The sequence below is a fragment of the Chlorocebus sabaeus genome, chromosome 25 (genome assembly GCF_047675955.1).
Source record: "Chlorocebus sabaeus isolate Y175 chromosome 25, mChlSab1.0.hap1, whole genome shotgun sequence".
NCBI lineage: Eukaryota > Metazoa > Chordata > Mammalia > Primates > Cercopithecidae > Chlorocebus > Chlorocebus sabaeus.
Genome location: NC_132928.1, coordinates 53,729,913 through 53,746,333, shown reverse-complemented (window position 1 = coordinate 53,746,333; position 16,421 = coordinate 53,729,913). Strand labels below are relative to the sequence as shown.

Here is a 16,421-nt window from a genome sequence, read left to right as displayed (position 1 = left end):
AGGGGAGATTCCCTGCAAAAACTTTCTTCTCTTTTCTGCTGTCATGTGAGACGTGCTTTTCACCTTCCACCATGATTGTAAAGCCTCCCAAGCCACGTGGAACTGTGAGTTCAATAAACTTCTTTCTTTTGTAAATTACCCAGTCTTGACTATATCTTTATCAGCAGTGTGAAAATGGACTAATACAGAAAATTGGTACCAGAAGTGGGGTGCTGCTGAAAAGATACCCCAAAATGTGGAAGTGACTTTGGAACTGGTTAACAGGCATAGGTTGGAACAGTTTAGAGGCCTCAGAAGACCGGAAAATGTGGGAAAATTTGGAACTCCCTAGAGACTTGTTCAATGGCTTTGACCAAAATGCTGATACTGATATGGACGTGAAATCCAGGCTGAGGTGGTCTCAGATGGAGATGAGGAACTTGCTGGGAAATGGAGCAAAAAGGACTCTTGTTATGTTTTAGTAAAGAGACTGGTGGCATTTTGCCCCTGCCCCAGAGATATGTGGAACTCTGTCCTTGAGAGAGATCATTTAGGGTACCTGGTAGAAATTTCTAAGCAGCAAAGCATACAAGAAGTGATTTGGATGCTGTTAAAGGCATTCAGTTTAATAAGGGAAATGGAGCATCAAAGTTTGAAAAATCTGCAGCCTGACAATGCAACAGAAAAGAAAATCCCATTTTCTGGGGAGATATTCAAGCTGGCTGCAGAAATTTGCATAAGTAACAAGGAGCCGAATGTTAATCCCCAAGACCATGGGGAAAATGTCTCCAGGATATGTCAGAGGTCTTCAGAGCAGCCCCTCCCATCACAGGCCCAGAGACCTAGGAGGAAAAAGTGGTTTCCTGGGCCAGGTCCAGTGTTCGTATGCTGTGTGCAGATTAGGGACTTGGTGTCCTGTGTCCCAGCTGCTCCAGCCATGACTAAAAGGGGCCAACATAGAACCAGGGCCATGGTTTCAGAGGGTGCGAGCCCCAAGCCTTGGCAGCTTCCATGTGGTGTTGTGCCTGCGTGTGCACAGAAATCAAGAATTGAGGTTTGGAAACCTCTGCCTAGATTTCAGAGGATGTATAGAAATGCCTGGCTGACCAGGCAGAAGTTTGCTGCAGGGGTTGGCCCTCATGGAGAACCTCTGCTATGGCAGTACAGAAGGGAAATGCGGGGTGGGAGCCCTCACACACTACTGGAGGGCTACCATCCACCAGATCCCAAAATGGTAGATCCACTGAAAGCTTGCACTGTTCACCTGGAAAAGCCACAGACAATGCCAGCCCGTGAAAGCAGCCAGGAGGGAAGCTGTATCCTGCAAAGCCACCGTGGTGGAGCTGTCCAAGACTATGGGAACCCACCTCTTGCATCAGTGTGACATGGGTGTGAGAGATGGAGTCAAAGGAGATCATTTTGGAACTTGAAGATTTGACTGCCCCATTGGATTCTGAACTTGCATAGGGCCTGTAGCTTTGTTTTGGCCAATTTCTCCCATTTGGAATGGCTGTATTTACCCAATGCCTGTATTCTCTTTCTATCTAGGAATTAACTAATTTGCTGATGATTTTACAGGCTCATAGGCAGAAGGGACTTGGCTGGTCTCAGATGAGATGTTGGACTTTGGACTTCTGAGTTAATGCTGAAATGAGTTAAGACCTTGGGAGACTGTCAGGAAGGCATGATTAGGTTTGAAATGTGAGGACATGAAATTTGGAAGGGGCCAGGAGCAGAATGATATTTTCATTCTAAAAATAGTTTCCAGTTCTCAGTTAAAATTTTCAATCTTGTCTTTCATCTTGTAAGCATAGCTACTTTCAAGCTGTCTGATAACTCCAATATTTAGAGCTGCTGTGACTGTTTCTACAGTCTGTTGCTTAGGCTGGTTTAATTCATGCTGTCTTATCTTTTACTATGTCTGTTTATTTTTTATTGTGCCCTAGTTATTGTAGTTACAGAACTGAAAAAAAATAAAGCACTTAGATGATCTCATCTTTTTTCAGAGAGGATTTAAGTTTGCATCCTGTATTAGCAATGAAGGGTCACCTCGATTCAATTTCAGAGACTGATACAAAGTTCAGATGCAATCTCTATGAAGGCTTATCTTCTGGTTTCTCCTATAATATACCCCTGTGGGGACTTAAAAAAAAGTAGTCACACAATGTCAGGCACTGAGCTCCAGTCCCTGCAACCCTGTGAAGCTAGTATAAGTGCTTTTACCCACCCCACCAAAACTGACAAATGCTCACAGGGGAAAAGCAGATTCAAAAGCCAGGGTCACAATCCAAATTCAGTAATTGTGTCTTGTCTTGTTTGCTTTCCAATGCTTTCAAATAGGTTCTTGTTTTAAAAATACATATAGCTGGTCCCACTTTTCTAATTTTACTTGGAGGAAGGGTTGGTCCAAATTACCTAGTCTGTCAATTAGCAAACTTTAAGACAGCAATAGAATATATCTAATTAAAGTGAAACTATACCTGAAACTTGGATTTTTAAATTACATATCAAGTCAGAATTTTGTCAGAATTTTATTTTGTCAAAAATAAACCTAACTAAGCACCTAAAAAGCTATTTTAAAAATACAATACTAACAACTCATGTTTATATAAATCAAGATAGTAACAAGAATTATTTTTTTATATAACTTATGAAAAACCTTATACTTTAAAACATAAGCGAAAAGTCTGAGGCAACTTCTCTTCATACAACCTAGTAGCATAACTTTCTCATCAATATACTAAATATGCTTAAATATTCATATATAAATGTATTTTGCAGAAAGCAATTCTACTTTGAAACAGTATTTAATTAGAGCACCATATAGGCCACTCTCCTTTACCTGCATCAATTCTTTTTCTCCATATTAAAATACCAGCTCAGCTTAATGTTTATCAAGCATATACTGCACATAATCAATAAAGAAGATGAGACGGAATGTGTATTTGGAGGATTTTCCAGTCTTACAGAAGAGATGAAGAGACAATATTTTAATGGTTATAACTGAGATATGCACTAGATGCTATGGGTCACAGAGGGATATGATGACACCATGACATTGCTCCATTACTGTGCATTTCAGTCACTACCTAAAATGCCTATTGTCTTTGGTGACACATTACAAAGTTTTAAAAATAGTACATACCACACACCAATTTATATTTTAAAATTTAATCAAACCCTGTGTATACATAATAAATAACATGAGATCCCAAGGTGAAAAAACTGATATGAAAACTTACCCCATCTGGTAGTGCCCTCCAGCACACAGCACTAACAAATTCATTTGTATCATCTTCTTTTCGGTCTTTGTCCAGAACACTTTTGACTGTATCAAACTTAAAAGTTAGCAAAGTCTTAGAAAGTCCTTTATAGTACAGGTAGAGAGAGTTATTCTCACTTCCTGAAAACAAATAATAATAATAATAATAATATTTTAGAATAGGAAAACTCGGAATTAGGACATCACATTCTAATAGTAATTATCACCCAAAGTTTTAACTCAAAGATCTTTTATGGTCAAATTTGAAAGGCTAGATTACAGGACTAATTAGAAATCATGTAAGAAAAGGATTCTTGGACAAAAGCTATACTTTACTAATCTAAAGAAACAATCAATGTTAAATGATATGACAATATTGATAATTCTGAGGCTAAAATTACCCTATAAAAATCATTTATATAGGTTGGTGCAAAAGTAATTGTGGGTTTTGTCATTACTTTTAACTTCTGCACCAAGCTAATAGTCTATAGTAGAACCAGAAATGTTATTATAGCAAGAATCTGAAATTACATTTAGAAAGATTTCCACTTAGAGAGGTAAAAGAAACTGGCAACACTTACATAGGCAGATTTTAATAGCCTACACAATTTATTTCCATTTCTCAGTATAGGAATTATTTGATTAATGGTCTATGAACGGTATTTTTGAGCCATCTATTAAGATAGGATAAATGTTCCAGATATTTGCTTTGGCAGTCTCATACATATGTGGGGAAAGTCAACTTTGCTGAATAAAGGCCAAGTCATTTAAAAGTATGACCAAAGCTCATATATTCAGGCATTAGATATATCAAAGCATTTGAATAATATCAAATTTGATTTTTCTATTTCTTATTTAAATTTGTATAAATTATCAACAATAAAAGTCCTAGAATAACAGATTAATACTATGCAAATAGATTACTTCATGGAGAGAACAGCAGATAAGGGAAAATGAATATCAAGCTTAAGAAGACACACAATGTCTCCAAAATTGGAAAAATTACTAACAGAACTTAACCTTTTCTGTCTCCTACACAGTATCTAAAGAATTATGTTATAATGGAGAACAACTACAAAACAGTTAAAAATCAGGTGTTCAGGTATTTGAGGTGTTCAGGGTTTGTACACAATAAAAAAGGGAAGGACTAATGCTCTTCTAGTACAACACAAGGAAAATCAATAATGCTGGGGCATCATGTCTATTATACTATCTTCTGAGTGCACACACCATTTCCTGACTTAATATTTAGTCTATTTCCATTGAGTTCAATTTCAATAACAAATACCTGTTAAAAAGTTCCTGGAAACGATGGTTTCACTTACCACAAGCTATATAATCTCCATTGGAAGCCAGGCCTACAAAGTTTTTTTCATTGATATGACCCTTGAAAGAACGTAGGCAGTATGGTTTTCCTACATTCCACAGTTTTAGCTGACTGTCTGTAGAGCTGAGGAAAAGTACAAAGAGTAAGAACATATTTAAAATTTCTTGACACGAAACTCATCACTACTAATTAGAGGCAATGCAGTTTGCTGGTTAAGAAAACTGCAGCCTCTGGAGCCAGACTGAGTTAGAATGTTCATCTGTCAGCCAGGCGTGGTGGCTCACGCTTGTATTCCCAGCACTTTGGTAGGCCGAGGCAGGTAGACCACTTGAGGTCAGGAGTTCAAGACCAGCCTGGCCAACACGGCAAAACTCAGTTTCTACTCAAAATACAAAAATCAGCTGGGAGTGGTAGCACATGCTTGTAGTCCCAGCTACTTGGGAGGCTGAGGCAGGAGAATCACCTGAACCTGGGAGGCAGAGGCTGCAGTGAGCTGAGATCACGCCACTGCACTCCAACCTGGGTGACAGAGCGAGACTCTGTGCCAAAAAAAAAAAAAAAAGTTTTCTTTTCAACATATTTAAAATCACCAAGAAATCACAAAGAAATGAACATGTCAGTGTAAAAGCCAACCAAGTAATATTTAAAACCAAAAATAATTCTACCACCATACTGCAACTAGATACAACAACACATTAGTTGACTTTAATAAATAAAATACTTCTCATTATATTGCATCGACTATGTTGTTTATCTCTTCTTAAGAAGCAATAGCTAAAATCCAATCTGAAGTTCAAATGCAATTAAACATAGGAGGATGAGTTAAGGGGGGAGCGTATATAAAAAACTAGTATCTTCAGGATTGTATCCACAATTTACATATAGAAGAGCACAATACAGACCAGAATCCACACTATTTTAATTGGACAAGATAAAAAAAATACTACTTAAGAAAGAGCACATATACTCCAATATTATAGTTTACATACATCTTCAGTGACATTACAAACTGGTAGGTGTTTAAGTACAGAGCTCTGTATTAACCTTAACCTCTGAGGGGAGTAATACTCACGCAGAGACAATTTCCTCACCACTCACAAACTTTGCGTAAGAGACTGCTTTACGGTGTCCTTTGAATACCATGATTGGCTGTTTAGTGTTACGAAGATCATAGTAGTGGACACAGTGATCTAAAACCAAACAAAATTAGATAAATGTAGTAAACGCAGAAATGGAAAGCAAAGTTAATTTTAACTGGTTTTTGTTTTTTTCATTAAAAGTTTCACATAGACTGTCTAATCTCTAACAGCCAGAAAACAAAGGAAAAGGAATTCTTTTCAAAAATAAGACTGGCTCTAGAAAGAGAGTATTAAGAGGTCAAAATAATTGGAAACTTAAAAATCAATCTATGTTTTAGTGGCGTCATTAAAAAGTGTTAATAAAAACATTATGGGACATCTGGATAAACATAATGCTATATAATCTTATTTCCCACATTTGCTTTAAAAAATTATTTAGACATATTTTGTATACAATACACACGCTCAAAGTATTGCATGCAATTCAATGATCTTTACTACATTTAACCAGCAGTTCAACCATTACCATAAATCAGTTTTATAATATTTCTGCACTCCAATAAGATCACTCATTTGGCATCCACCATCATAGGCAATCTCTATTTCTGTCTGTCTCTATCACTGATTTCTATGATAATCTTTATTATTTCCTTCCTTCTGCTTGTCTTCAGTTAGCTTTGTTACTCTTCTTAAAGACAGACACTTAAGGATACACAATTCTCTACAAACATTGCTTTGGCTGACACCACAAATTGTGATACGATGTGTTTCCGTTTTCATTCAGTTTAAAATCCTTTTATATTTCCTTTGTTATGTCTTCTTTGACTAATGGGATATTTAGTAATGTGTCATGTAATTTCCAAATACTTGCAGATGTCTCAAAGCAACTATTGTTGATTTTTAATTTAATTCCATTTTGGTCAGAAAACTGTTTTGTACGTCTTCAATCATTTTATTGACAGAAAACTGTTTTGTATGTCTTCAATCATTTTAAATTTATTGACTTTTTTTAAGTCTTAAATATGGTCTCACCTGGAGACTGTTTAAAGCTTGCTTGAGAAGAATGTGTGTTCTTCTACTGTTGGGTGAAGTGATCTTTGGATGTTTGTTATGTCAAGTTGACAATGTTATTCAAGACTTCTATAACTTTGCTGATTTTCTGTCCAGTTTTTCTATGAAATATTGAAAGTGGAGTATTTTTCAACAACTTCAGTCAAATTATCTACTTTTCCCTTAAATACTGTAGATTTTCTTTTCATGTATCTACAAAAAGTTTGTTTTTAGGTATGTTGATAATTGATGTATCTTTTCACTATTATTCATCCTTTTACCATTATAAAATGTCTTTGTTTCTAGTACCGGTTTCTACTCTTAAGTATTTTCTGTTTGACCTAAATACTGCCATTCTACCATTTTTGTTGATTACTACTTACATGGTGTATCTTTTTTCATCCTGTTACTTTAACCTATCTGTGTCTGTGAATCTAAAGTCTATCTCTTGTAGACAGCATAAAGTTGGATTCTAATTTTTTTGTAAACCCATTCTGCCAATCCCTGAATGTTACAGTGTTCAACACACTTACATTCAATATATTAATAGGTTGCACATCTGAAATCCAAAAATCCCAAATCCTTGCTTTTGGAGCGCCAACATGACAATCAAAGTTCCAAATGCTTCATTGGAGCATTTCGGATTTTGGATTTGAGATGCTGAACAGCAAGTACAATAATGCATACTTAACAATGGAGATACACTCTGAGAAACGTATCGTTCAGCAATTTTGTCATTGTGTAAGCATACAGTGTACTTACACAAACCTAGATGGTACACACTACTACACACTTAGGTTATATGGTATAGCCTATTGCGCTCCTAGGCTATACACCTATGCATCACGTTACTGTACTGACTGCTGTAGGCAACTATAACAATGGTAAATATTTATGTGTCTAAATATAGAAAAGCTACAGTAAAAATACAATATACAAGGTAAAAAATGGTATACATCTATACAGGGGATTTACGCTGAATGGAGTTTGCAGGACTGAAAATTGTTTTGGGTGAGTTAGTGGTAAATGAACATGAAGGCCTAAAACGTTAACAGTATATCTAGGCTACACTAAATTTACTGTAAAAAAAAGTGTTCTTCCATCAGTGAAAAATTAACCTTACCTTACTGTAATTTTTTAACTTTATAAACTTAATTTTTTAAGATTTTTGACTCTTGTAATAACACTTAGCTTAAAACACACACACATTGTACAGCTGTACAAAAGTATTTCCTTTTTATATATCCTTATTAGTTAAAAAATTAAAATAGAAAAAGCTTTTTAACCTTGTTAAAAACTAAGAAACAGAAAATTAGCCTAGGTCTACACAGGATCAGGATAACCATTATCACTGTTTTCACCTCCACATTTTGTTCCACTGAAAAGTATTCAAGGGTAATGATATGCATAGAGTTGTCATCTTCTCTGATAACAATGCCTTTTTCTGGAATGTCTCCTGAAGGGTCTGAGGTTATTATACAGTAACTTAAAAAAACAAGTGTAAGAAATACACTCTATAATAATGGTAAAAAGTAAATAACAAACAAGTATATAGTTGTTTATCTTTATCAAGTATTATGTAGTATATGTAATTGTATGTGCTAGACTTCTTGAACATGTTTTATTTTTAATTTTTGTGAGTATATGGTTGGTATATACACTTAAGTGGAACATGAGATGTTTTGATACAGACATGCAATGCTTAATAATCACGTCATGGGAGAATGGGGTATCTACCTCAAGCATTTATCCTTTGTGTTACAATATAATTATACACTTTTAGTTATTTTAAAATGGACAATTAAATTATTATTGACTACGGTTGCCTCGTTATGCTATCAAATAGTAGGTCTTACTCACTCTGTATTTTTTGTAGCCATTAACCACCTCCACCTCCCCCAACAGTCCAACTACCCTTCCCAGACTCTGGTAACCATCCTTCTACTCTCTATGTCCATGAGTTCAATTGTTTTCATTTTTAGAGCCCAGAAATAAGTTAGAACCGGTGATGTTTGTCTTTCTATGCCAGGCTTATTTCCCTTTACATAATGATCTCCAGTTCCATCCATATTGTTGCAAATGACAGAATCTCCTTTTTTTTTTTTTTTTAAATAGTTGAATGGTACTCCATTGTGTATATGTACCACATTTCCCTTATTCATTCATCTGTTGATGGATACATAGTTTGCTTCCAAATCTTGGCTACTGTCAACAGTGCTGCAAAAAACATGGGAATGCAGATAGCTCTTTCACTCATAAGTTCCTTTCTTTTGGGTATATACCCAGCAGTGGGATTGGTGGGTAATATGGTAGCTCTAGTTTTAATTTTTTAGGAACCTCCAAACCATTCTTCAGAGTGGTTGTACCAATTTACATTCCCACCAACACTGTACAAGGGTTCTCTTTCTCCACATCCTCACCGGCACTGGTTTACTGCCTAACTTTTAGATAAAAGTCATTTTAACTGGGGTGAGATAATATCTCATTGTAGCTGTGATTTGCATTTCTGATGATCAATGATGTTGAACACTTTTACATATACCAGTTTGCTATTTACACGTCTTCTTTTGAGAAATGTCTATTCAAATCTTTTAACCATTTTTAAATGGATTATTAGAATTTTTTTCCTACAGAATTGTCTGAGCTCTTTATATATTCTGGTGATTAATTACTTGTCAGATGAGTAGTTTGCAAATATTTTCTCCCATTCTGTGGGTCGTCTCCACACTTTGTTGACTGTTTCCTTTGCTGTGCAGAGAAGTTTCTTAACTTCATATGATCCCATTTGTCCATTTTTGCTTTGGCTGCTTGTAGGGTATTACTCAAGAAATTTTTGCTCAGACCAAAGTACTAGAGATTTCCCCCAGTGTTTTCTTGTAGTCGTTTTGTAGTTTGAAGTCTTAGATTTAAATCTTTAATCTATTTTGATTTGATTTTCACATATGGTGACAGACAAAGGTCTACTTCCATTCTTCTGCAAATGGATATTCTGTTTTCCTTTTGGCATTTATTGAAAAGACTGTCTTTTCTCCAGTGTATGTTCTTGGCAACTTTGTCAAAAGTGAGTTCACTGTAGGTGTGCTATACTTTTATTTAACTGGTAGCATAGAATTATTTACACTAGTATTACTGCAAACATGTGAGTAATGTCTGCACTATGAAGTTATAATGGTTATGACAGTGTTAGAAGTATAAAATTTTTCACCTCCATTTTAATCTTATGGGACCACTGTCATATATGCAGTCTCTCATTGATTGAAATGGCATTATACCTTGTATGACTCTACAATGTAAATATTCCAAAATAAAAAAAAAATGAAATCCAAAACACTTCTGGTCCTCAGCATTTTGGAAAAAGGGTTCTCAACCTGTATATGGTAGCATTTTTACCTGCAATGTTGCTATTTTTTTTTACGTTATTTGCTCTTTTATGCCTCCATTATTACCTTACTTTGTGTTATATAGATATTTTCTAGTGTATCATTTTAGGTTTTAGTAAATTTTAGCAGTTATTTTTCATAGTGGTTTTTCTGGGCATTATAATTGGCATGCTAAACTAAAATAACCTAGTTCAGATGATCACTAATTTAATTTCAATACTATGTCAAAATTCTGCTGCAATATAGCTCCAGCTCCTTTCCCCCTCATCCTTTGAAACATTATGGCCACACATACTACATCTTTCTATGTTATATATTCATCAACAGTTTTAGAATTACTATTTTAGTCAATTGTCTTTCAATCCTTTTCCAGTTTAGAAAAAATAAAGTGCAGTTTTCTGCCAAAGTTCATTTAATTTTACATAAACACTCTCTTCAAGGCTGTTGCAAATCTGACCGAATTTTAGTGTGAAAATAAAATATAAAACTGTTCTTGGGAGTTATTTCTAAAGAGAACTAACATCAGAATTGTCTGAATCATCAGAATCATCTATTTCAAAAAAATTGGATTCATCAAATGAACCTCTGGCAAGCAAGTATTTGAGTACGATGTTAACATCATGCCTAAGAATGTTATGTTTTCTAGGATTTGACATTTTCAGCGATTGAGTATAGTAATTCTCTGTCAAATTTTCTCGATTTTCATTTGTATAAATGGAAATACCACTACTAAAGATAGAATGCTATAGATAGAATGATGTCTGTTGTTTCCAAAGTTGATATACTAGAGTGATGTAAAAATAATAATAAAAGTGAGATATTTCGTGACAAAGTTATCTCAGGGTAAACAACTGCAGCTGCAAGTGCCGCCAGCAAGTATTCTCAGGACAAATGAGTAAAGGGTTAAATCAGAATAAATATTCTTTACAAAACATTCATCTAAACTATCTTTTTTATATACCGATATGATTATCTTAACCAGTTCTCTTTAGTACTTTGTGGACTTACATTACAGTCTAGTATCCCCTTATTTTGGCCTGCAGAACTCTCTCTACTATTTCTTACAGGGTAGGTCTCCTGACAAAGAATTCACTCAATTTATCTGGGAATATCTTAATTTCCCCTTCATTTTTGATGAACAGTTTTGCTGAATACGAAATTCTTTATTGACAATCCTTTCTTTTCAATACTTTAAACATATCCTACTGCCTGCTGGCAGTCATGATTTCTGATGAGAAATCATCAGAAATGTTAACGTTAATTTTAATGAGGATCCCTGGTACTTGCTGAGCGACTTTTTGATCGCTGTTTCCAAGATTCTCTCCCTGCCTTTCAAGAGTTTCACTATGATGAGTTGAGGTGTACATCTTACCTGTTTGTGGTTTACTGAGCTTTTTGGATGTGTGGACTGATGTTTTCCACCCAATTTGGGAAAATACTGGCCATGATTTCTTCAAATATTTTCTATCTCTTTCTCTCTCCTCATCTTTTGGAAATCTACAAATGTTGGCATGCTTGACGGTGTCTCTAGGTTTCTGAAGTTCATTTTTTCTTTCATTCTTTTTTCTTTGTATTCTTTACAATGGATAATCACAACTGACCTATCTCCAAGTTTACTGATTCTTTCTTTTGACAGGTCAAATTTTCTCATGAACCTCTCTAATGAACTTTTCATGTTTAGTTATGATACTTTCAACAACAGAATTTTTATTTGTTTTTATTTTTGTTAATATTCTCTATGTATTTGTCATATTTTTCCTTTAACTCTTTGTGGTTTAATTACCTTTTTGAATATATTTGTAATAGGTAATTTAAAGTCTCTGTTTAATAAGCCCTATAGCTGGGATAATTTCTACTAAGAAGTTTTCTTCTTTGTGTATACCTTTTTTTATTGAAAAGCAGACATTTTGGAAAATACTATGTGGTAATTGTGGACTCAGTTCTTCCTCCTGGTTTTCTTCTAGCTCAGCTTTCTGCTATTGGTTGTGTTGCTGTTTGTGGTTTAATGACTTCCCTGGGACTAAATCTGTTCAGCCTATAATTCCTACTGCGTGGAGCCACTGGACATCTTTAACGAGTTTATTTTTGTTTTTATTTTTAAGTCCAGCTGAGTAGGAGTTGTTCCTGGGTCAGCAACACTTAGTAGTAACAAGATTTCCTTGTCTTCTACCCTTTGCCAAGGGGATTTGTGTGTATGTTGGGGAATGCTTTCAAAGCTTAAATCTGCCTTAGCCTTCACTTCCTGCTTACACAGAGCCTCATGGTCAACCAGAGGTGAAGACTGGGGCTCTGTGCAGTTTTTCCTGGATATGCACACTACACCTGGCACATGTGCATAGCATTCTACAACTAGGTACATGTCAGAGCTTCTTGACCCCCACCTGTGGCTGTTTTGTTGTCCAGATCTTTGTTTTCAATTTTTGGCTGTGTCCTTGATTGCCCAACTGGAAATAGAGTCTGACACAACTGTGATACTGCATCTGATTATTTTAAACAATACTGTGGGTATGGACACGTATTTTTCCATGGAGATTTTCAGTTGGATTAAAGAGTAACAATATTCTAATATTTCACAATCAAAAACATTTTAATAAGTAATTTCTCAAGTTATTTCATAAGGTGAGAATAATTTGATATTATAAAAATAATATAGTACTGTATAATAATATACTAACGTATTCTCAAGTGAATACAAAAGGGGTGTAATATGTAAAAGATGAAGGCATATAAGTAAAGGTTAAATTATGTCACTGTGTACTGCACAAAAGTATTACAGTAGCTAAAAACTGCGCACCGCACGAAGGTTTTTACAGGAGTTATCAAATGACAGATGTTTCTATAGATGTGACAACTTCAAAAGAAACTGCATTGGAGTACTCAGAACCAGTTTGGTATGCTGAGTGGTGACTTATTTTCAGCAAACTATATACCAGTTAATCCAATTATTGTTGTTATTATGCTATCATACTGTTATTTTGAATTTTCTTGATTTTATATATTTTATTGCATTTATTAATAATTAGAATTTGTTCTGAGTTATAGTTACTTAGGAGACAGGGGCATATGAAGATGGTCTACAGCTTTACATTTGTATATATATTTTAAGAACATTATGATGTTAAGTTATAAGTTTTGGTTACTTGGGGGTGGGGTCCCCAATAATTTTCTTTCCTTTATAAAGGAGGGTATGTCTTTATATTTCTGAAGCATTGCCATAATTGAAAAAGTATGCTTAATAATGAGAGTTAGGCTATAGTCCATTTCTGTTTTTTCTTTTCCTCTTTTAGCTTTGAAAAAAATATCCAATCTGCAAAGAAGCTGAAAGAACAGCACAATGAAAAACCTTGCACAATTTATTCTAGACTCACCAACTGTAAATGTTTACCGTATTTGCTTTACCCACATCCCAAACACACACCGCCTCTTGTCTCTCTTTCTCTGCCCCCTATACCTCTGAACCACTTTAAGTTTCAAACATCAGGATATTTGACTTTTAAAAACTTCAGCCTCTACCTTCTACAAATAAAACCTTTGCTATGTACACGATATCATTATATCACACTCAAGAAAATTAATATTGATATAGTATACAATGCATCCTATATTCAGATATCTCCCAACTGTTTAAAAAAGGACTTGAATATTTATTAAGTTTTTACTAATGGGTCACTCATTATATTTAGTTTCCATGTCTCTGGCCTATTATATAAAACATTTCATAATATTGTTATATTTGAAGCATTCAGGACAGCTGTTGTCTAAATGTTTTCTTATTATTATGTTCAAATTAAATGTTTTTGGCACAAGTACTATAAACATGGTCCTTTCTATCACATCAAAAGAAGAGGCACATGTTTGTTCCGATAGTGATGCTAAATTTGATTACTTAAATGACCTTCTGGCCTTTTCAGTATAAAGGGAATCTGTCTCTTTTATTTCATTGTTAAGCCAAATGATGCTACTTCCACAGCCATTAAGAAGAAAACAAATACATTTTATTTTTTACACAGCTACATGTCAAATGTAAGCAAATAACCAAGTAACAAAAACTGTACAAATACTTTCTTTAAGCCAACAAGATTAATTAATACCTGATTCTTCATAGAAAATCAATGCTAAATGACAAGGTGATGTCAATAATATCACCATTTATAGAAACAAAACTGTCAATGTCAACATTTCCTCAGTGGTGATAGAAGCCTGGGGACAGATTAAAGTACATTTTAAAGGCTGATTTTTAATTGTGGGGAATAGTGAAAACAGAACTTTAATCCTTCTTAATATTCCACTTTAAACATTCTTTCTAACTGAAACAGAATTTATCTCAGTTTTAGTTGATATCTCAAAGTTTTCATTGGTGTGAAAAACAAAATAATGTGGTAGCAATAATTCAAAACCTATACTTTATAAAATTAGAATCATGCTGTCCAGTACAGTAGTCACTAGCCACATGTGGTTATTTAAGTTACATAAAATTAAACTAAAACTTAATTTCTCAGTAAAACCAGCTATATTTCAAGTGCTCAGCAGCCAAATGTAGCTAGAACTATTATTGCAGTTCTATTTGACAGTTTTGATAGAAAATAACTAAACCAATTAATAATCTACAAATACGTATGGTGTAGTAAGTAGAAATTTCATTTCTGTTAAAGGCAAGAGAGTAACCGAAATAGAATAATAAACTCTAAATACTTAAGATGGTTATGTTCACATTCACTAATTATGTCAGTTAATCTTCCCTTTCTTACTTTTTTTCTCATTAAGGTACTTCATAAAGCATACAGTATGCTTGTCAGACCATCTTAACAAACAGATCAATCTTTCTAGACAATGTGAGATTCAAATTGTCCAGTTACTCAAAATGTGAGCTTCAAAACAGTAACTGTTTTATGGCTAGAGGGAATTTAGGAATACAATACACACAGACATTTATTATAATGCATTTATATACAGTCACGTACTAGATAATGACACTTCATGATGATGGTCCCATACGATTACAATAGAGCTGACAAGTTCCTATCACCTAGTGACTTTGTAGCTATTAGTGACTTTGTACACATTATTCTAAGTTTTTGGCGATTCTGGTGTACACAAACCTACTGAATTGACAAAATAAAAGCATAGCACATACAATTATGTACAGTACACAATATATGATAATAACTGTGTTACTGGCTTATGTATTCACTGTATTTTTTAATCATTATTTTAGAGTGTACTCCTTCTATTAATTAAAAAAACAAAACAAAACTGTAATACAACCTCAGGAAGCTGGGCACAGTGGTGTGTACTTGTATCCCAGCAACTTGGGAGGTTGAGGCAGGAGGTTTGCTTGAGCCCAAGTTTGAGGTGGCCGTGTGTTAACACTGTGCCTACGAATAGTCACTGTACTTCAGCCTGGGCCATAGGTTGGAGAACAGTGGTGGAATAATGGCTCACTGCAGCCTCGACTTTCTGGGCTCAGGTGAATTTCCCACCTTAGCCTTCCAGGTAGCTGGGATTACAGGTGTGCACCACCGTGCTCCACTAAGATTTTGTGGAGTTGGGGTTTCACCATGTGACTTGGCTAGTCTGGAACTTCTGAGCTCAAATGATCCACTCACCCTGGCCTCCCAAAGTGCTGGGATTATGGATGTAAGCCACCACGCCCAGTTAAGAAGAGTCAAAAAACTTAAGTTTTAAAGTTAATGAAGTAAAAAATTACATTAAGCTAAGGTGAATTTATTACTAAACAAAAAGCTATTAAAAAATAAATTTAGTATAGCCTAAGTATATGGTAATGACCTAGGCCTTCATATTCACTCACCACTCATTAATTCATCCCAAACAACTTCTAGTTCTGCAAGCACCATTCATGGTAAGTGCTCTATAAAGGTGTATCTTTTTTTTTTATCGTATATTGTATTCTTACTGTAGTTTTTCTATATTCAGATACACAAATACTTACCATTATGCTATAATTGGCTACAGCTTTCAGTATACTAGCAAGCTATACAGGTTTGTAGCCTAGGAGTAATAGGCTCTACTGTATAGCTTAGGTGTGCAGTAGGTTTGTGTAAGTATACTCTATGATGTTTGCACAATGACAAAATCTAATGACAACATTTCTCAGAATGCATCCCATCTCTGAGCGACGCGTGATTGCATTAAGTAATCCCTAGGTATCCTCAGGGGAACTGGTTTCAAATCCCCATGCCCTCCATACCAAAATCCATGGATGTTCATGTTTCTTTTACAAAATGACCTAATATATGCTTATAACTTCCATACCTCCTCCCATACACTTTAAATCATCTCTAGATTATTTATAACACCTAATACAACATACAGGTTGTATGTAA

General features: G+C 34.8%; 1 protein-coding gene across 6 annotated transcripts in view; it reads right to left on the bottom strand.

The window, feature by feature from the left end:
* The window catches only part of COP1 (COP1 E3 ubiquitin ligase), a 259,066-nt gene that overhangs the window by 49,919 nt on the left and 192,726 nt on the right, over positions 1–16,421 (bottom strand). For all 6 annotated transcript variants that reach the window (XM_007989395.3, XM_007989399.3, XM_007989398.3 and 3 more), the window contains 3 exons: positions 5,641–5,758; positions 4,567–4,691; positions 3,222–3,382 (listed from right to left, as the gene is read on the bottom strand). In XM_007989395.3, the coding sequence (XP_007987586.1) occupies positions 3,222–3,382; positions 4,567–4,691; positions 5,641–5,758 (404 nt within the window). The remainder of the gene's footprint in view (positions 1–3,221; positions 3,383–4,566; positions 4,692–5,640; positions 5,759–16,421) is intronic.